Genomic DNA, 20,859 nt, shown 5'->3' on the forward strand with positions numbered 1-20,859 from the left:
TATGGAAAGTTGACCTTTGAAAAGGGCTTCTGACCGATTCATCGGTCAGAACATTTGACAGTTTTACAGAAACATTTTCCTTCGGGATTTGTTTAACTTTACAACGGAGAGAAAAATCGGCCACATTTATTATTATTATTATTTTTTTTTACACATTACAACAAACCATTCATTCGTTCTCCTCCCGCTGGCGCCCGTCCGTCCCAGCTGACTCTGGGCGAGAGGCGGGGTACACCCTGAACGAGCTTGCCACAGTTACCTTGAATCAGTAACTTAGTTACTTTACTGATTACTTGAGCTTAAAAGTTGCGATTGGCTGGCGACCAGTTCAGAGTGTACTCCGCCTCTCGCCCAAGGGTAGCTGGGATAGGCTCCAGCACGCCCGCGACCCGCGTGAGGAGAAGCGGTACTGAAAACGGATGGCTGGATGAGCTTAAGAGTAACTTAGTTACTTTATTGATGCCTTGATTTCAAAAGTAACTCAATTAGATGACAAGTAACTTGAGTTACTTTCAGCAGCTGCCAAGTGGCAGGAATATAGTGGCGCACGTCGGCCTCAGGCGCTCTTTCCGTCGACTTGGACAGATTCGAGCCAGACGTCTTTTCCTGGTGGAATTGCGCATCGTGGTCGGCCCGTCTTTTGTTCATTTCTGTGTTACAGGGGAACCCAAAATGAGCCTGAAGGTCAGAAACTCGAAGATTCCCAAGAGTCGCTATTTTGTTTGGCCTCCATCCAGACAGACAACGCGAAGCACACGCGCAGCGCCTCACAGCGGCCAGGAGCCAACATCGACTCAGATTTGCTGAATCGATGTTGGCTTGTGGCTCGGATTGCAATGCATCGCCGACTCGGTATTTGTACCCACCCCTAAACGATAACATAGTTCTGTGACGGTTGACGCCAGCTCTCTGTCGGTCTTCGTTGACTGGCCGGCGGCGTAACGTTATCGCGGGGTTTCGTTTTAAACACGAACGGGGAAGCGTTCGCTTCCTTTTTGTGACAGGCCTTTTCATCGCCTACTTTGTGGATTGAAATCTCTTTGTGGCGCTTGTCTTCATTTTCCCTCAATTGGGCTGCGGCGTCCCATTCATCAAATGATTGAAGTTGCACTAAGCAGCGATCCGTGTTCCGTTTCTAAATACATTCAATATGTTTAAAGTGCCGAAAACATGCAAAGACATAATATAGTGCTGAATTGTTAAGATATAGCTTAAGCGTGTTTCTCACCGTTTGAATGTTCCCGATTTTGTGGACGGGGCTCAAAACGCTCCTCGGCGTCTACTTTCCCTGTCCAACTAAAAGGAGGACAAAGTCGAGTCGTTTCACGGGGCTCTGCTGCTCAGTTGGGACTGCGGTTCAACTGTACTTCGCTTCCATAACAAGGCTCATTTACCACTCCAGCGTGCAGTGAGCAAGGCAACGATGGCTACACGCCCAAAACGTTATTGAACCTTCCCAAAAAAGGAGGAAATAAGGCGATGGGTTGACTTTTTGAGCACACGCAGATGGCGAGATGAACATCAACACCTGCAGTCTACTTTGACCGCAGACAACGCGGCTCGGTGGGCACCTCGCTACTAGTGAACGCGGCGGTGGCGACCGTCTTAAGTACCCGGGCTTTCCCCCTACTGTCCCGCTGTCGTGTATATATCGCCGACAATGAGGGTAAGTTGACGTGTGCTTATTTTTAGGATTCTGGTCCACAATAACCCTTCAATTTTGAAGCGTGATTTGACATCATATGAGCCATCACCCCCTCGGTATGTTTGATTCCTTTTGCCGCATCCGTTCGACACGCCCACAGCGTCTGAGAGGTGGCCCTTATTATTCAAGCTTTGAAGCCTGAGCTATTATATATACACTTAGCGCCCCCCCAATTCATTCAAATTTGGCAGGCTTGTTAACATTACTCTTCTCTGAGGTGTGTCAAATTATGTGACATTTTTGGGGCCTGTTTAGTGTCACTTAAAATCACTTTTTGTTTGAAATGTGCAAATTTCCGTCCCCCCAGTACTTCACATGCTTATCAGTAAATCTGACTGTCAGGTCGCCATATTTGCTTGTGTAATGAAACGCTAAGGGTGCTGCGCATTCATTTGGAACATGGTGATTTTTCTTTGACAGGAACTACTTGACGTTTAAAGGGTGGACATTATCAGCTGATAATATACAGCCGTGGCATTTTCCGAGCCAATCCGAATCGAATATTCACCCAGAGCATGGTATAATACTGTGCGCTCTCACGCGAACATTATAGCTGCACTTCCAAGTGCCTGCCTTAAAACAGATCTATTTTTATTTTTGTTTTGTTAGAAAATACAGCTCAATATATTTTTAGATATTCATTGTGTATATATATATATATATATATATATAAATACAGCTCTTGTAACAATCAAGACACTATTTTTCCATATAATAGTTTTCATTTTCCATCCTTTTCCAGACCTGCAAATTTATGAAATCAAATTCCATACATTCCATGCTTGTGTCGGGGAACCCTGCAGTCAGCTTTTTAGAAACGACCCATCAAGTTGCCGACGAGTGTTCGTCTGGCTCGGTCCATGCGCCTCAAAATGTTTTTTTATCGTCTTGGGCACTCTGCTGTTGAGAGTCGAGCGAGCGGGTAAATGGCCAAATGAGATCCGCCCCACGGGTTGTCATGGTAACACAAGCCAGCAGAATGGGGGCTGGCGTGCGACATTGAAATTGTTAAAAAAAATAAAAGGTCAGTTTACTTCAAATGACATTTCGTGACAAGCGCTGAGGCGCACGTCAACTTCTCACGGTGTTTACGACAATCTCCATCGCTCAGTTTCCATAGTAACCAACTCAAACATGATCGTTTGAAAATAAGCGCCATTTTTTTCTTCTATTGCTAATTGTACAGTGTCCCTACAGCCAGCAGAGGGCGCTTCCACTTGCTCAATTAAATGTAATCCTGGGCCACGGTCAAAATTGTGGCAGATTCAAATCAATTTCACCCAAACTGTGCTTCAACAAGGAATGAAAAAATGTTCAGTAAAAAGTGAAGTGTGTTCGGAGGGAGAAGAAGAAAAGCGTCCGAGTTGAACACAAATGTTTTAATGGAACTATTTACAAAAAGCAAACAATAGCAATAACTGCTGCAACGATGGAACAGGTACATCAACATGTGACGTCACTACTGGAGAGGACAGTGATTGGCTGTGGCAAAAAAGCAAACTATGGATTTTTTTTTTTTGACTTTTCCTTTTGCATAGTAATCAAGTTGACGGACGGCCGACGGGCGGAACGCGGCGTGAACGGCGAGAGCTTCGACCACCCCAGCCCTGCTACGTGACTGTTAACGCCTCCTAGGACAAGTGCGGCCCTCGAGGGCATGAGGTGAAAATGGGGGGTTGGGGGGGGGGGGGGTCAGTAGGAATGCTTCACAAGTCAAAGACGCACAAGTTTACGCTGGAACACACAACATATGAACGTGTCAGGAATGGAAAAAGAAAGCAACCAAAGTCAAGTGCTCTGCTCCGGGGGGAGTGAAGGGAAACGGTGGGGGGCACACACGAAATGTACCTGTTTATGTGGATGGGAGGGGCCAGACTTTTTCCCCAGCTTTTCTTTTATTTGTCACTCCACTAAAATGTACATGGGAATTACAAGCAAACTAAAGGATAGAAAAACATCCTTTGGCCATTTTGTAGGAGTCGCTACATGTGCGCTACGAGCCGTGGATTGAACGCTGCTGACCCCCCCCATGTACATGTTTAGCCTACTACACGAATCCAACTTGTAACATGTTGCGTCATGTTCACTAAAAACTGTGAAAGAATTGACTGAGGTTTGAATATCAAACAACAGGAAGCGCACAAGTCCGCTCACGGCCGTTTGCCGTCACCATCGTCGTGGAAACAAGGCGGCTCGCTGTCATCAGAGTCGGGGCGGCATCCCGACGGGCTCCGCGTCCCTGTCCTCGCGTGCCCGCCCTCCGCCTCGGGCTCCGGTTCCGGGTCTTCGGCCAGCGGGAAGTTTCGTCGCTCCCACGGCGCCACAGTCTGGAAAAGACGGCACACGGCGAGTGAGGGACCGACGGGTGGGCCAAACGCGGCGCAGATTGAAGGAGGGCTGCAACTCATGATTTTAATAATCGCCTCTCTGTAGAGCCGACATAAAAAAAAAAATTCGATTTTTTTTTAAATTTCCATCCCTTTGTTGAAAAACAACATTTCAAATTGATTGTTTTCCCAAATAAAACCAAATGACTTTTGAGAGAGAGAGAGATAAAAAAAAGTGCAAACATGGAGGACAACAGAAATCGGAGAATATTTACTGTTGACAGGCTGGGCTGCGATTGTCAAATTAATCAACAACTATTTTGATCATCGATTAATCGTTTAGAGACCTTATTTAAATTCAAATTGTCCAAACGCTCCGATTTCAGCATCTCATCAATAAATATTCTCCGATTTCTGTCATCCTCCATGAAAGCCCGACGGATGAGCTTTGCCTTTTGCAAAATAAGATATTTGCAAACATCGGCTGTTACTTGGGAAAAAACAAAGATCAACATTTTTGCCGATTTTGTGATGGCTGTCACGGAGCAAACCAGGAGTTGACTCTCAATCATTTTTTGTTTGTGTATTTTCTGCACTGTCAATTTTAAATCTTGTTCTGTTTTCCAATAAAGGGATGGAAACTGGAAATATGTATTTTTAAAAATCTGATTCAATTAGTAATCTACAAAATACTCGACAGATCCATCAATGATCAAAATCAATGTTAGTTGCAGGCCTTCGGGGATTCGGGAATGATTCATGATTGTCCAAAGGGATTCCGAGGGGACATTTTTGGAACCATCTAAGAGGTCGCCAAGCTGACGCCCGCGAGCGACACGGAAGCTGACGTACCCTTTCCTCGAAGGCGAAGTCGGGCGTGGAGCATCTGGTGTCCTCGCTGGACACGAGGCGGTGCGAGTCCCGGGAGCAGGGCGTGTCGGGGCTGGGGGGGCTCGCGGGGGAGGGCACGTGCCCGTAGTCGTGCAGCAGCGGGTAGTGCCCGTGCTCGGGCGACGCCGGCTGGGGGGTAGGAGGGTTGGTGCCGCACAACAGCGGCGTGCTGCGCCCGTCCACGGACTTATACGACCTGACGGAGACGAGAGAGGGGCGTCACCACTCGGGCGCCCTCGGGACCGCCCCGGCAGACGGGTGGATTGCGGCGCCTCGCCGCGGTTACCTGCTGCCCCTTCGCTTGGCCGGCGCCAGCGCCATCCAAGTCCAGCGCGAACGCTCCTGGTCCTCGTACGGCTGATGGAGCTGGACGAAGGCCGCGTCAGACAAGTCCTCCACCTCGAAAGGAAACGAAACGAAACGAAACGGGCTCGGTCATTGGCCGGGCAGACCCCGCGTGACCAACCAATGGCAAGACAGCATTTTCACAGGTTGAAGACGTCATGTCGGGCCACGAACGTCGTCCTCCCAGGAAAAATGCAAGGATACGTGCATGCGCCACGTTTCATTTATTCAACACGCTAATATATCCATCAAGTAATATATTATAAAAATGTTTGTCAACATGTATTTTCCGAAGAAAATAGTGCTGTACAGTAATCTAATGTATAAAAACATGCAGTTATAACAAAATACAATGCAAAGAAATGTGTTTTTCCTGAATTGCTACATTTTGGTTCACTTGAGTGAACTTCATCTTCCTCATTTTAATTTCTAGTTTTTGTTTGGAAAACCTTATTATTATAATTATTTTTTAAATTGCTGTGAATCAACAGAAGTCTTCTGCCAGGCCAGATGTTATGACTGCACTCGCGTTCCCTGCGAGCAGACGCGGCAGTTTTCACGCAGTGCGAGTTCAAGCGCTGCAGAGCTAAATGTTTTGCTGCTTGCAACACACAAAATTCAAGTGGGAGGAAATGTTAAAAATTGAATAAAATGAAATTGGCCACATACAGCTAGTAGGTAAAAAAAAAAAAAATAGGATGTATTTTTTCAGAATTAACCCCATGTAAAAAAAAAATTATAAAATAAAAAAAGGCTATCCAGCAACTGGTAATTCTTTTTAACAAAATAAAGCGCATGTAAAAATAAAAAAACAAATAAAATGCTGGTAGGTGTAAAACTGAATTTGTGGCACTTGCAAGTAGATCAGCTCACCTCTCGCTGGTTCTCGTCCTGCGCAGCGGGCTGAGACAAGACGTCCACGGCTCGCCAGCTGTGAACAAAAAAAGTCACATCGGTGAGCGGGCGGCGTGCGGGCGGCGTGCGGGCGTGCGAGCTTACCTGGGCGTGAGGATCTCCTTGTACTGCAGCTTCTCCACTCGCGTGGTGGCGGCCACAGACATGGGAATGACGATGTTGTTGATGTCGAAGGAGCTTTCGCCGCGCCTCCTCTTGACGGGCTGCAACTGCCGCGCATGCACGCACATTAGGATGACAAAAAAGAAAATGAAAGTCTGTCAAAATGCCGATTGGCCACTTCAACTCGTGGGCCTCCTAGATAGTGCCTAAAATGTCCACTAAAAATTTATGAGCCAGGAATGGTGAATGATTGCCAACACGTCAACTGCCATTAACGACTCACTAATCACAACAATCACAACAATTAGCAATTAGCAATGTGTTTTTTTCTGAATTGATTTGTTCTGGGGCATTTCAAAAACGTTTGAACGTCCACAAAGATAGCGCTCACTTGTCATGTTGCTTGTGTAAATGGGACAGATTATGGGAGCCAATATGTACATAATAGGAATGTGTGCTATGATGAGACAGCAGGGGCACTGTGGGACATCGTCAGACAGTACCTACTAAATCTGGACAGGATGCCAGACTTACCGGTGCGGCGTTGTCTGAGGATGTGGACAGCTGTCGCGTGACGGGGCTGTGGACGCCGGATAGCGCCGGACACTGAGGCACGCCGCCGGAGTCCATGAAGAATTTCGGAGAGGCTGCGGCAGGACACACGGACATGTTGAAGCCCCCCAAGATAGGAGGGAACATTTCCGACAAAGTTTCTGGGAAATTTTGAAACTTTTCATGGGAATTTAGAGTAGTTTAATGGAAAGTATCACATTCAAGCATATCAACATTTTGTCTTGTCATCTGCGCAAAACTGATAGCTCTTCCTTGCCCACATGCGAGGGATTGCAGTGGCGAGAAAAATGCAAAAAAATTGGGGAAGGAAATCTGAAAAATAAATTGGAAAATAGGTGAATCTGCGGGTGCTGAAGCCAAATTATACGGCATTCCAAAATTCCCCAGCAAAAATGACCAGAAACCTTCCGGAAACGTTCCAGCCTTTTGCAGGCCTCCCCGGGATGCTTGGAAAGAGTGAGTTAGTTGGATAGATAATGGTCTTAGTGACTCACAGTCGCTCCTGTCCAACGAGGGCTCTCGTAATCTCTTGCGGCTAAAGTTCCTGTCGTACGGGCCGGGTGTCGCCGAGACGGCGTGCAGTCGCTCCGTCTTGCAGGCCCCGCCGCCGCCGCCCTCCAGCGTCCGCGACTTGTCCGCTCGACTCTTGTAATGGCCCAGCCCTGGAAGGGCGAGTTGCGCCGTTCAGCCTTTTATTCATTCAAATTTGCTCTTTTGCTTCTTCATCCGTAATGCAAGCGCATCCTTGCTCATGTATACTGTAGAGCTGCAACTCGATCATTTTAATTGATTAATCTGTCGATTATCTGACAAATCGGATTTAAAAAAAAATCTTAACATTTCCATCAGAAAAGGCAAACAAATTGATTATGATTCCGTTACTAGTTTGGTCCATAAAATGTTGATAATTGCTTTCCAAAGTAAAAGAACATTTTTGTAAATGTACACAAAGTCTGCGTTAGGGATGCACAATTATGGCCAAAATAAAAATCACAATTATTCCTCATGTTTTTTTTTGCACTGCTTTTCATCAAATATGTGACCGTGTTCTGATAAAAATGACAACTTTTCATTTGGAAATCCCCATAGTGAATTGTGAAGGACGGGAATGTCTCAGTTCTGCTTGACCGCTGGTCAGTCGTGCACAATCGCAAAGAAGTCGAAAGTTGGGATTTTCCTCTCGATTTACTTTTTTCATTGCGGTCGGGCCAGCCGAAAAGTTGAAGTCGAGGCAGGCCGCTACAACGATTGTTAATCACGTCTTACCGTGTGACACACCGCATCTCCGCCAACGTGCCGAGAGAGCAAATGCGGTGCCGTAACCATGCGTACGCCCCCAGGCAGGCTGGCTAGGTTGCGGGCACGGCTGCAAATGAAGCACTTTTCATACGCAGCAGCGGCTCCATTTTAAATGTAAAGATTGTCGACGAGCGGGCTCATTTAATTGTGGCAACCCAAATCTTAATCACTATAAAAGTTCAATTCATTGTGCAGCCCTAGTCTGCGTTATCATCATCCATTCATCCTTTTTCTGAGCCGCTTGTCCTCACGCGGGTCGCGGGAGTGCTGGAGCCTATCCCAGCTAACTTCAGGCAGGAGGCGGGGTACTCCCTGAACCGGTTGCCAGCCAATCGCAGGGCACACATTAACAAACACCCATTCACACGCACATTAACACCTAAGGGCAATTTAGAGTCTTCAATTAACCTCCACACATTAACCTCCACGGGGCCGGGATTTTAACCCCGGTCCACAGAACTGTGAGGCAGATGCGCTAACCAGTCATTCACCGTGCCGGCGTTATTCTTATAATACATATTATAAATTTGTTACAGTTGAGAGGCTGAAATTGTGAGGTTTTGGACAATTAGAAGTTATACAAGGTCTCAAAATGAATAGTTGTCGATTGATCTTTAACTGTTACACCTCTAAAAATCATTAAATTAATTTGATAATGAATTAGATGATTAATCTTTGCACCTCTAGTGCACTGCTCACACAAACAAGACGCTTGTGACCTTTCCGAACGCTCTGCCGACTATTCTTCAACAAACTGGAATTCCCGCCGAGAAACGAGACTATAAAAGCCGTGAATCTTTTTCCGCCCGATTTTGCTTGTGACAAATAAGGAGTTCTACGTGAAGCAAAAGCAGTCGTCAGGGGTGGTCTCGCCACAACTCCACACACACTTTGAAGGCTCATTTGGTCACCTTCATATAGTTGGATGGAAATTGTGCAAATATTCAAACTTATTAAAAATCACGTTTACGTACGTTTTGACAGAAAGGGACATTTTCCCGAAGGAAGCACTTCATATCGTAAAATAAAAATGTCTATTATTTCTGTGGAAGTTGATGCTGGGGAAAAAAACTGTTTGAAACTTGTTTGGTATCAGGAGAAATAAGCCCAATTTCAGGAGGAGGAAATAAAAAGCTCAACTAGTTCTGATTTTATTATTTGCGCTTCCTATAAGGGGAAGATTGACTAAAATCGGAAATCTGACTTGTGCCAAGCCCTACTCGCGTTTTACTTGGACCGACCGCTGCGCATGAAGTTGTTCGACATGTTGACTAAGGCATTTTATGCGATGCGCGTCGGCGTGCACTCACTGACTGCCATGAGAGAGCTGGCGAACTTGTGCTTCTCTTTGGATGACGACAGCTTGTGTTTGAGCGAGAACTTCTTGAGGGGTTTGCTCCTCTCCAGCGACCGGCCGCTCCAGCACGTCTTCATCGCCTGCTGCACGCGAAGGCCCACGCCCACATCTGCACACACAGGATCAGATCAAATAAATACATAAATAAAGACTAAAAAAAAAAGAAATCACTGTGAGCATGTCACCTCTTCATATTTGGGAGCGCAAAATTGATTTGCACAACTTGTAGAAAGTGTATGTGTAAAAATATAAAAGAATCTACTTTTGAAGACGACTGGGTATTTGGCAGTAGTCAAGACTATCATATGGATGTTTATTTTGTTTTTAACAAAGTATAGAATCTGCAATGAGATAGAGTTGTGTAACCTGACAGTTAAATGAACTTTGATGTTACACTTTCGGGATGTTCATCGAGTCTCGAACCCTTTTACTCCAATTGTATGATTCAATTAAAAACATTTTTTATTTTCCTGGGTTTCAACTGGCCAAAAGGTACAACTTCACGTAACCAGTATATTAGTGAAATGTCAAAAGAACTAAGATGGAGGTGACAAACTAAATGTTTGCATTGACGTGGAAGAAACGTTTCTGCTGCGGGGAACCTAGACAACAGCAAAGCCACAGAGACAGACCGACCGTCGGGGAAGGACAGGATGGGGTGGACGGCCAGATCCAGTCTGGACAGGCGCTCCAGGACCGGCAGCTGGAACTGGGGGTCCTCTCTGGGGGCGGGCCGGCCCCCGCACATCACGCAGCCGGGGTTGATGCGGCACGGGCGCGGGACGCGGCTGCTTCGACTCCCCTGGCGGATCACAACGCGTGCGCAGGTCAGAAATGGACACTTCGCAGCTCACAATAAACCGTGCTGACGTTTTAAATGTGCTAGTACAGTGGGGGCTTGACATACCGGTTGGAACTCAAAACACGTTCACACCCATTGAATGGAAATGCAATTAATCCATTGCAGCCCCCCACCCACCCCCCCAAAAAAATCAAAATTTGTCCTTAAGGAAAAATAGCACTAATATTGCATTTGACAAAAAATTTCATGACATAGAATTTGAAGAATTAAATAGTCACTTTTTGCTTTAATTGAATGGCTACTATGCTGCGCCTTCTGGTATGCCCAGCCACTGGGGGTCAGTATAATACTGTACCATCATGCAGACAAACGAAAAATAGTATCAAGAATATATCCCAGTGAGTCTCGTTGTATTATTTCTCTACGTGCTGCTCCACTGTTTGTGTTCAAATAGCCATTGCTTCTAAAACTAAATCGATAGTCAACGTTAGCATCTTTATGGCATTTTGCATTGTTTGTTACCATCAAGCGAGGTGGACGTTTTTGCAAGGCAAAGCTCAGTTTGACACGCACAAGGTGTCAGTCACTCTCTTTGTTTGATTTTTAGATTGAGAGTAAACTTCAGCTGGAACTGGCAAGAAACACCCTTGAAGTCTAATCTTTTGAACACTCGTCATTCACTACTTGCCAAACTGCAGCGAGCTTGCGCTCTCAACTCAAAACAAAAAAAAAAAATTGTCCAAACAACAGCTCATATCAGGAAAAAATCCAAATTTGGGTCACTCCTATCTCAAGGCACCACTGTATTGTGCGTGCGTTGTGTGTGTGCTTGTTACCTTTCCAGTCAGGTTAGCCACGGTGTTGGGCTGGATCAGTCTCCGCCGCCGCCAGCCAATCAGAGGCCGCGTCCGCGCCGCCACACACGTGCTGTCCGCCGTCTGCTGGTGCTTGGCGTCAATGCACTCCGCCACCCTGCCAGGACCACATTTCCTCATCATCATCGTCGTCGCCATCCTCGTCATCATCATCATCCTCGCCATCATCCGTACCTGCTGAGGACGCCATTGACTGGCTGCCCGTTTTGAGTTTTCCGAGGTTCTGCTGTGGTGATGTGCTCCACACGCTCTGAAGATGCATCCTGCAACAACACGCATTCATACAACACACACAACACACACTCTTCAACATGAGTATAGTTTGAGTAGACTTGTGGACAGGCAGCATACAAATCGAAAACAACGCATTAAAAAAATCTAAATAAAAAAAATAAAATATACATTTTCTGCAAACAGTTTCATCTTGGAGGTGTCAATAATCTCACAGTTAAAGACTCCCAAAACGAAAATCCGTGTTTTGTTTCTAAATACAATAGATATGTTTGAAGATAAGTGGTGAAAACACGCAAAGACTGGGAACAATATAGTACTGAATTGCTGAGATATGGTTTAAAGCCCTTTCACCTAAATTTTCCTGTGTGATGCTTAAAAAAAAAAAAAAAAAAAAAAAAAAAAAAAAAAAAAAACATCATTGTGCATCCCCCACTATATCAATACCAAGCGCCCTTTTTCCATGCTTTGGCCATTCGGCGGTATTGCACTTCCTTATTCATACATAACTTCACCCACTTCTACCAGTATAGCGTGCAACTGGAAATCAAACTATGCCCACAACTCTTCCCTCGTGTGTTTTGTGTTATTTGGGCTACGTGTCTTTCAGTCTGCCACCACGAGTTGACGGCTGGAGGAGATCCGCCTCCCTGCGGCCCGAATGCGGTCAGAGAAGCCGCCGGAGGTCCGGTAAACTAGCGTAACTGCAGTCAGCCTCACAGCCGCCCGACCGCACGTCGCGGGAACGAGGGGGGGGGGGGGTAATGTCTCCACTGTGGCTGCATTTCGCGCACCCTTAGGCGGCCACAGAAGCACGTTGTCCCGCTCGATTTCAAAGGAGGGAAAAATGTCCTGGCGGCGCGGCCTTTCGTCATTATGCTGGCCGGCTATGAGGCTGCTCCTGGGCAGCCCGTGAAAGCGTGCGCCATCTCTGTCGCTGGAAATTTCGCTTACGAGCTGCGACAGAAGGAAGCAGCCTCCATCTATTTGATTGACAGCGGAAGCGACATTTTCAGAGCTGCAGCGTCTGCAAGCTGAAACAATCGTTCAATTCTTGACCATCTTGAAGCCTGATTTCACAAACTTTTTTTTTTTGTTTTTAATCCATTCATTCACTGTCCAGCTTGTTAACAAGTCTTTTCTAATGTGTCAAATTTAAATCCCCCCCCCCTCTATTTTGGGGGTCTTTATTAATAAAACTTAAGCTGCAAGTATCAATGAATGAATATTTATTTTTCTACATTTCAATGCCAATGTTCAATATTTGTAAAATTAAGTTATTTTTTCGTAAAAAGTATGTACTTGAATTATTATGCTCTAATATTATTATGGTACCAGTGGCATAAAAAAATAATAAAATAAAATAAAATTCTACAATACTATCGTAGTTTTTGGGAAAATGTATTGCCCCAAAACATTTGTTATATTGTGACAGGCCTCAGCAGAGCACTAATGAACGCAGCCTGCGCAGGTGTCGCTGCCGGAAGAGAAAAAGAATGGTAAGGCAACATTACCTGAGTGTTTGCGGGCTCCGTCTTGGCTTCTTGAGGGCTGACACCTCCCAGCTCCACGGAGCCCTGCGGAAATGATGGCGTGCTCTTTGTTAACACGGAGCACATCCATTACTCACAAAACATTTGCCATGTTGGCCTTTAAAATGCACTCTAAACTTTCAAAGGTAAACCTCATATGACCATGTGTAAACTGCTCAATGCTTCACTACGTTTCGCACAATGTGCCGTTATGTTCGACAACGAGGAGCAGAGCGACAAAATTTACAACAATTGTTTGATCCGTTAATATTTCCGACTGTGACTCTTCGGGACTCTTTGGAAAGTCAAATCTCCAAACCTTAACAGCAGCTTGTCTAAACCTTCGTGAAATGTGTTATGGGGTCGAGGAGAGGAGAGGGGAAACAAACAAGAAAAAACAAAACAAAACAGGCAGGACTGTTTTGAATGAGGTCAACTCCTATTTTCCTAACTGACATCACGGCTCGCTATACGGCGAGTACTGCTGACGGAAGTCTCCAGCTTTTTTCTCTCACTCCAAGTTTTATTCCTAGCATACATTTCTAGATTTTATAATATTTTGTGTTTACAGCACTCTCTCTGTGCAGGTAGTAATTTTACTCTTACAATTGAAGGTATTTTTTTATGACATTGCAACTGTTTTGTAAGACTATTCTTGATACATGTTAGTTTAAATATACTATATACTTGTTCTTAAGTCTCTAGCATTAAACTCGGAACGTCTTTGCGTCGTCTGTAATCTTTGTCGGTGGCCCGTTGCTTTAAATATTGCTGCCGTAAAGGATTATGGGTAACATCTCCTTTCCTTAAGTAAAGGTCGGTCAGGAGTAACCTTTTTTGTGCATCGAGCCACCTTTCCTACACATTTTCAATATTCAAACAAACTATCCTCCAAGTACTCCTGGCTCATGTGGCTCGGATATTGTAGCGCTAAAGCAAAAACAAGAACTGTGACACGCTAAGCTCAGTGGACACACGATGTGCAATTATTTCCATGGGCCCAATTTTCATCCGACTGCCATACAGACATCGGCAACAAGCTGAAATAAAACAAAGGGTCTCCCAAACACATTTGAGCGGTAGACTGCACGCACATTTCAAAACAACCAGCTCAGCTACGTGAACAGCAAAGGATTTCATTCAATCTATTCACAAATAACGTGCCCTCACATGGCTTGGAGGACGGCACCATTCATCCATTCTACAAAATGGCTCCATGGACGTGCGAACTGGGAGCTGCGATTGACGCTTGCCGCTCATAGGGCCGGGCCACGACATGATTGAGATCTAAAATCGTGATCATTTTCAATGTCGGTTAATGGCTGTGTGCGTTATTTCCTCGAACTAACACGGGGGGACTGTGCGTGACAACAGCCAATCAGAGTCTGCCTTTTCCCACTCCGCTTCCAGTTGCGGGAGTAAACAGGAAACGCGCCCCCTCGGCCAGCCGGGCCCGTAGCGAAACCGAAACTCACGGTGCGAATCGGCCATCGTCACAGGGAGTCGCGCCGCATCGGCAGCGGACACTTTCCCCCCCCGTGTCCGGAACGGTTGTCTGGCGGCGTCGCTAAAGCGATGTGGAACTACCCGATGTGGACGGTATGTCGGAGCCCTCAAAAACGGGCAACACTGTCTATTCATTTGAAGACGCATCACCACCCATGTGATTATGTGGAAAGGAAAAAAAATGTGAGCACAATTAACACAGTCTGTCACTCAGTGCTGCCAGCACACGTAGCATTAGCAGTTAGCCACTGCTAGCGGTGAGCCCACCAGACCAAAGCAACTGTCAATCGTGTAAAATTATTCAGCTTGTAAAATGGCAAAACTAGTTAATCTGTATTGTTATTAATGATGATGCACATTTGAAGCTTGGAATAATGTGAACAGGGTATGTATCATCAAAGTATCTAATCAAAGATCTGGGCTGTTTGATATCAACCCATTACTTTTTATTTCTGAGAATGCTCTTTTGTCAGCTCAATAGAATAAACAGCAGCGGTTAAATTCTCCCACCGTCCCATGTCATTTTTTCTTATTGTTGTGTTGCTGACACCTGCATTAATTGCTCCAAACAGTATTTTTTTTTGTTTGCTTCTGTAAGCCATCAAGTTAAATTACAGCTGTTGTTCTCTGAGATAATCATTTTCTCTGCCCTCTTTTTGAGAGGGGGAAGACAATCCTGCATTCGTAAAAGGGATTGTTCCTACCATATATTTGGTCGATTGGAGGTGTTTCTCAATGCAAATGAGGCTCGACAAATGTAAGCGTGGCAGTTTAGAACGGGGGATTTAACAAACCAGACTTCATGCTGGTTTGTGCGCTGCCCACAGATTTGATAAATACAGATTTTTCTGTACGTACACGCATTTTACATTCCAGTCATCTGAACAAATTTAGAACCTCTTCAAAACACTGACAAATGAGGGCTTGGACTCTTTCGTTTGGTCTGCTACTCGGGGAAGCCCTTCTCTGACTGGCTGACAAGTTTTTGGGGGGGGGGGGGAAGTCCACCAATAAGCGTGTGCGGGTCAAAATTCTGAAGTGTTCTTAAAGTCGATGTTTACAAATGACCGTAACATTTCAAAGGGCCTCACTTGCACACACAACTTGGCTGAAATAGTAGAACGTGATTAGTGACAAGAGCATAACAGCTCGTGTGCTTTGGTCCAGCTGTTTTTTCATAATTTGTTAACGAGGATTTTAGGTCTTTGAAGTGCTCATTTAGGGCTGCCACGATTAGTCGACAAATCGCGAGGTCGACGATGAAAAGTCGGTCTTTTTTTTTTTTTTAAGCTTTGTTTTTCCTTTCCATTCCTCTTGCTTGCTCGCGAATCTTTGAGAGCCTCGAATGGCCCGTAGTCAAGACGCATATGCACAGGTGGTGCTATCCTATCCGGGTATTTCTAGTGATGCACATATGCGCAGTAGTGGTCATCCGGTGACGTAGCCGTAAGAACCACCGCACATAAATGAATAGAAAATCAGTATTGTTGTGACAGTCGCTTAATGAACTGCTCATAAGAACATCACAATGATATGAGCTACTGTCCACCGCAACTCACGCTAATAGTCTTTTTCCCAAATTTACTTTTTGAGTTCATGTTTCGCCATCGTGTCTCAGAACCTCAAAAAACAAACAAAAAAACGCGCAGACAGACGCAAATAAATAAATAAAACAAGCTTCACAATGAGAGTAGAAATTGCTGCCGAGGAGGAAGATAACATCACTCGTTTGGCAGTAGATATGGATATTTTAAGTCCGACAATAGTCAGACGACCGACGTCTTCTAACGCTACATGATGATTATCGTCCCTACAAAGTCCGGCAATACGAATCATTTACTTTAGCATCTCAGCCGCTCCTACCCATTAAAGTACAGCAGCTTCAAGCCACAGACAGTCGTCAACATCCCACAAGGGTCAAGGCAGCCGCCACAACGATGGTTCGTACTGTAATGCCGTCGCAAGCGGTCAAGGACGAACGGAGTCACCAATTCAATTCCAGTCGCTTTACTGAACCAGCGTCAACACAGAACAACACAGACGGTACAATACGAGATGCTGTCGTCGGACACAATTCGCGGCATTCCCATCTTTAGACCCTTCGCTCACGACACACAGTACACTATTCACCCCCGCCCACCCTCTTAAAGGCATACACTCATAATTACAGATATTACAATATGTACATTGTACAATAAATAATAACTTACTAATTTCTCAGCCGAATATCATACCGTTTACTTTTTTTGTCCAATATCAAAGAATGTCCCATTAATACGGAACAATTTAAAAACATGGCCAAAAAAATCTTGACTATGAAAGGTTATTCCCAGTTCACTTATGATTGTACATAAGGCACAGTTTTTGGTTCCATTTTAATGTACAATACCAAGATCAACACTGTAAATACGAAACTGCGATTTTATTATTATTTTTTTATATAATTGTATATATATGATCCGATTAGTCGACTGAATAATCTCTAACTAATCGTTTGTGGCAGCCCTTTGCTCATTCCACCACTTGTCACCTTGCTACTGTGACACTCGCAAGGGATTGTAATTTGTTCGTCCATCCATTGGGAATTTTGCCATTCAGCTCCTTGGAAAATAGAAAGTTGTGCAAAAAGGACTGAAAGATTCATCAGTTGGACACACACACAAAAAAGGTCCAATTAAGTTCATTTGTAGAGCTTTTGGTACATTTTATGGTGATTGGGAAATTGCACCAAAGGCCATTCTGAGCAACGTTTTGAGAGTCGTGTGGAAGACCGACCTTGCTGGTGCGGATCTGCCTGAAGATGTCTGTCTGCTGTCGGATGCGGTACTCCAAGTCCGAGATGTGCGCCTGCAGCCAGTTCCAGTGACTGATGATGGCCGCCCTCTCCAGCGTGTAGCGACTCTCCGCACGCTTCCATCTGACAGACACATACACAAAACGTCGTCACCATCTTGTATGGATTCGTGTCCTCACTGCTACAAGAGTGAAGTTTGAGGAAATCAAACAGGCGTAAAAAATTTGGAGGTGAGCGCCCACTTCAAAAAACTGAAAACTGTTGCACTAGCAACTATTAACTCTAGGGGCAAAGGCACTGCCCACAACGCTGCCTGAAACCGTCTATGTCACTTCTATGCTTATGATTGGCTCTTTCTGGTCATGTGCAATTCTGCTGTAGTCTCAAACATGACTCCCCCCCCCCCCCCCCCAAAATACGACCAATATTAGTTTGTCTGAAATTTTTACGTTTTTTTTTTTTTTTTAACAAGGTAACATGTCCTGTTGATGCATTGATTCAAAATTAGTCATCAAAATGTAATCAAACGTAATGAGTTCAATTACTTTGGGAAAGTCATCAAAATAGTTACACATCTATAAAATGTTGAACAGGGTAACGTAATTGTAACCTTGAGTTCATTTGGGAAGAAGAGGAAGGAAGGGGACTCATTGACCCCGCCTCGGCACGGAAAAACATGGAGTAAAAAAGTGGGGGAGGGAAGACTGGGAGAATCTGGCAGCCTGCAGAGGAACAGACTGAGAAGGGGGCGCTAGTAGGGTACTAGCATTGCGTGGGGGCTGCGATGGGACGACATGATCCCGTCTTCGACAGTAGTAATGGTAGTGCGAGCGGACGTCAACGCGTCCTGGCGCCTACATCACCGCGCTGACATCACATTTGCATAGACGCACTTGCCACCATGGAGACGCGCAACACGGTTTGGACGTGTGTGCGTCTATGGGTCTGGCTTTCTGTGTGTGCATGTGTGACTATGTTTGTCTCTTTATGCGTGTTGTGTGTGTCTGTCATTGTGAGTTTGTGACTATGTGCCAGTCTATTTTTGGGTTTGTGGGTGTCTCTTGATTTTGTGTGTCCCTGTGCGTTTGCATCTGTGTGTCTGTCAATCTTTGTGTGCGCGTCTTTCTTTGTGTGTGTGTTTCTGTGCCTTCGTGGGTGAGCTTTGTTGAAGGCTGGATGAGTGTTCCAGCCACTGATGTGTTACCCTTAGTTCAAGTTAAACGTGTGGTAAAAGGATGAATGTGAGGTTTGTGCATTTGGAAGTCTGCTGATCTTAATCATCAAAGAGGAGGAGCCAGCCAGGGGTCCGGACCAATCCCGTCCGCCCTTCACCACAAGCTCTGCCCACCCTCCCCATTCTAACCATGACAAATTCCTCCAGCACCCCCCACCCCCACTAATGTTTTGTGTCACCACATAGTGGGTTGATGCAGCACACGCACGCACGCACACACACACACACACACATTTGCTGTGTTATTGATATTACAATTCTGATTATTATTATGTCATATGACAGCTGAAGTGAAATCCAGGTTGTACTTGTTGGAGCCCAGCGCTCACTCGCACATCAAGTCTCGTGTGCTCTATACAGTGGAAACTTGACTTATGAGTTTAATACATTCTGTGACTAAGCTCCTAACCCAAATCGATCAACTGTATCAAACCAATCATAGTTGAAAATAAATTAATAGCAGCGCACTGTACACGAACACATCATCAAATGTCAATCAACTGCTTTTATAGTGTAACTACAGAAGCATCCGTTAGTTGGATGTGTGCCTTAACTGGGCCTAAAAAGTGACATCATTCCTTGCTAGTGTTCTCCTTTTGTCCCACAATTGCATTGGCAATTGTAGCTCTCCAGGGTTACGGTTATGTATGAGTCGTTGGGCGATCAGCCGCTTTTTTGCTTTGACTTGCAAGCGCTAACGTAAGATACGAGTGCTATATGGTGGCAGTCAACAACTTCCCAACAAGCAGCAGTTTATTGCGACACCCAGCTCAGGTTTACTGTCAAACTAATCAAAGTCAATGACACATGTAAAACAATCACTTAAGGCTTCTTTATACTCCCGCGTACGGCGACCGCGCTGACGTCGCTGCGGCTGTCCCTCGCGTAGTTTGCCTTTCTACTGGCGCGCAACCCACACGTGCAGTTTTGAAAATGTACTGCAGTTCACCTCCAAGTCGGGGCTGTCGCTACGGCTGGTATTGGCTAGGACACCACAAGGTGGAGTTCCCTCTACATTTTTTGGGCCATTTCCGGTAGCTGCTTTTTACTTTCCTTTCCGTAACAAGGAACAAAGCAACAACAATGGCGACTGTGGAACACGGTCTACTAGAACAAAAGGACCTAGAAGACCAGATGATACGTTTAATTATGCTGCTAAATCGATCGAGATGGCGGCGGCGTAGGTGCTATGTGGAACCAAGGGGCACGCTGAGTACGTCATCACAGCATGCGACTAAAACGGACCAATCACGAGAGATGATCTCTGCGGTGTTCGACGCGCAGCAATTATTTATGCCGTGCGTGCGTCAAGCTACGCAGAGGGGCCGCGGGGGGCAATTTGTCGGTCACGTGATGCAATGCGGGCGTTGTCGGCCACGGGAGTATAAAGAGGCCTATAGCGTCTGCTAGCTTTATGCGAACACACAATGGGAAACTTTACAGGCACACGGGCTGACTATTATGGCGCTGTTGTTAGAAATAATGGGTGCTAACTTACTGTAATTAAATTACTTTATTACAATTAAATTACTTTAATAAATCCTGTTAATGACATACTTACTCTAACTTTCTCACTGTCCCAGCTCTATGAACGGGTGTTGTCCAGAGTTCGAGTCCGTTTGACTAACTTTATTGGCCGTCAGATATTTCCAACACTACGTCAAAAGACACGTAACAAGGCTAAAAATAAACTAGCTTTTGGATTCAAATATACTGTGCACGACGGCAACACAGAGTAAATGTCTTTTGCGGAGCCGATCAATGACGTTCAGCATAAAATGCTAAATATCGGCCGATACCGATCAGCCTGATAAAATCGGCGTAAAGTCTATATATATGCATCCATCCATTTTCTGAGCCGCTTCTCCTCACGCGGGTCGCGGGCGTGCCGGAGCCTATCCCAGCTGTCATCGGCCAGGAGGCGGGGTACACCCTGAACCGGTTGCCAGCCAATCGAAGGGCACAGAAACAAACAACCATTCGCACTCACAGTCACGCCTACAGGCAATTTATAGTCTCCAATTAATGCATGTTTTTGGGATGTGGGAGGAAACCGGAGTGCCCGGAGAAAACCCACGCAGGCACGGGGAGAACATGCAAACTCCACACAGGTGGGGCCGGGGAGTGAACCCGGGTCCTCAGAACTGTGAGGCTGACGCTCTAACCAGTCGTCCACCGTGCCACCGTCTGTCTGTCTGTCCGTCTATATATATATATATACATATATATATATATATATATATATATATACCTATATCTATACCTATATATATATCTATCTCTATATGTATATATATCTATATCTATATATATATATATAAATACATATAAACAAATCCTCTGCGGGTTTTGCGTTAATTAGCTGACAAGA

General features: G+C 45.3%; 1 protein-coding gene across 4 annotated transcripts in view; it reads right to left on the reverse strand.

Moving 5' to 3' along the window:
* Window positions 1-3,069: 3,069 nt before the first annotated feature.
* Window positions 3,070-20,859, reverse strand: part of LOC133395276 (KAT8 regulatory NSL complex subunit 1-like) — a 44,473-nt gene continuing 26,683 nt past the window's right edge. For all 4 annotated transcript variants that reach the window (XM_061664036.1, XM_061664035.1, XM_061664034.1 and 1 more), the window contains 13 exons: window positions 17,236-17,377; window positions 12,937-12,999; window positions 11,366-11,454; window positions 11,153-11,288; window positions 10,151-10,316; window positions 9,468-9,623; window positions 7,353-7,520; window positions 6,820-6,932; window positions 6,268-6,392; window positions 6,142-6,199; window positions 5,210-5,322; window positions 4,885-5,119; window positions 3,070-4,032 (listed from right to left, as the gene is read on the reverse strand). In XM_061664036.1, the coding sequence (XP_061520020.1) occupies window positions 3,856-4,032; window positions 4,885-5,119; window positions 5,210-5,322; window positions 6,142-6,199; window positions 6,268-6,392; window positions 6,820-6,932; window positions 7,353-7,520; window positions 9,468-9,623; window positions 10,151-10,316; window positions 11,153-11,288; window positions 11,366-11,454; window positions 12,937-12,999; window positions 17,236-17,377 (1,741 nt within the window). In that variant the 3' untranslated portion in view covers window positions 3,070-3,855. The remainder of the gene's footprint in view (window positions 4,033-4,884; window positions 5,120-5,209; window positions 5,323-6,141; window positions 6,200-6,267; window positions 6,393-6,819; window positions 6,933-7,352; window positions 7,521-9,467; window positions 9,624-10,150; window positions 10,317-11,152; window positions 11,289-11,365; window positions 11,455-12,936; window positions 13,000-17,235; window positions 17,378-20,859) is intronic.

Source organism: Phycodurus eques, chromosome 19 (genome assembly GCF_024500275.1).
Source record: "Phycodurus eques isolate BA_2022a chromosome 19, UOR_Pequ_1.1, whole genome shotgun sequence".
Taxonomy (NCBI): Eukaryota; Metazoa; Chordata; class Actinopteri; order Syngnathiformes; family Syngnathidae; genus Phycodurus; species Phycodurus eques.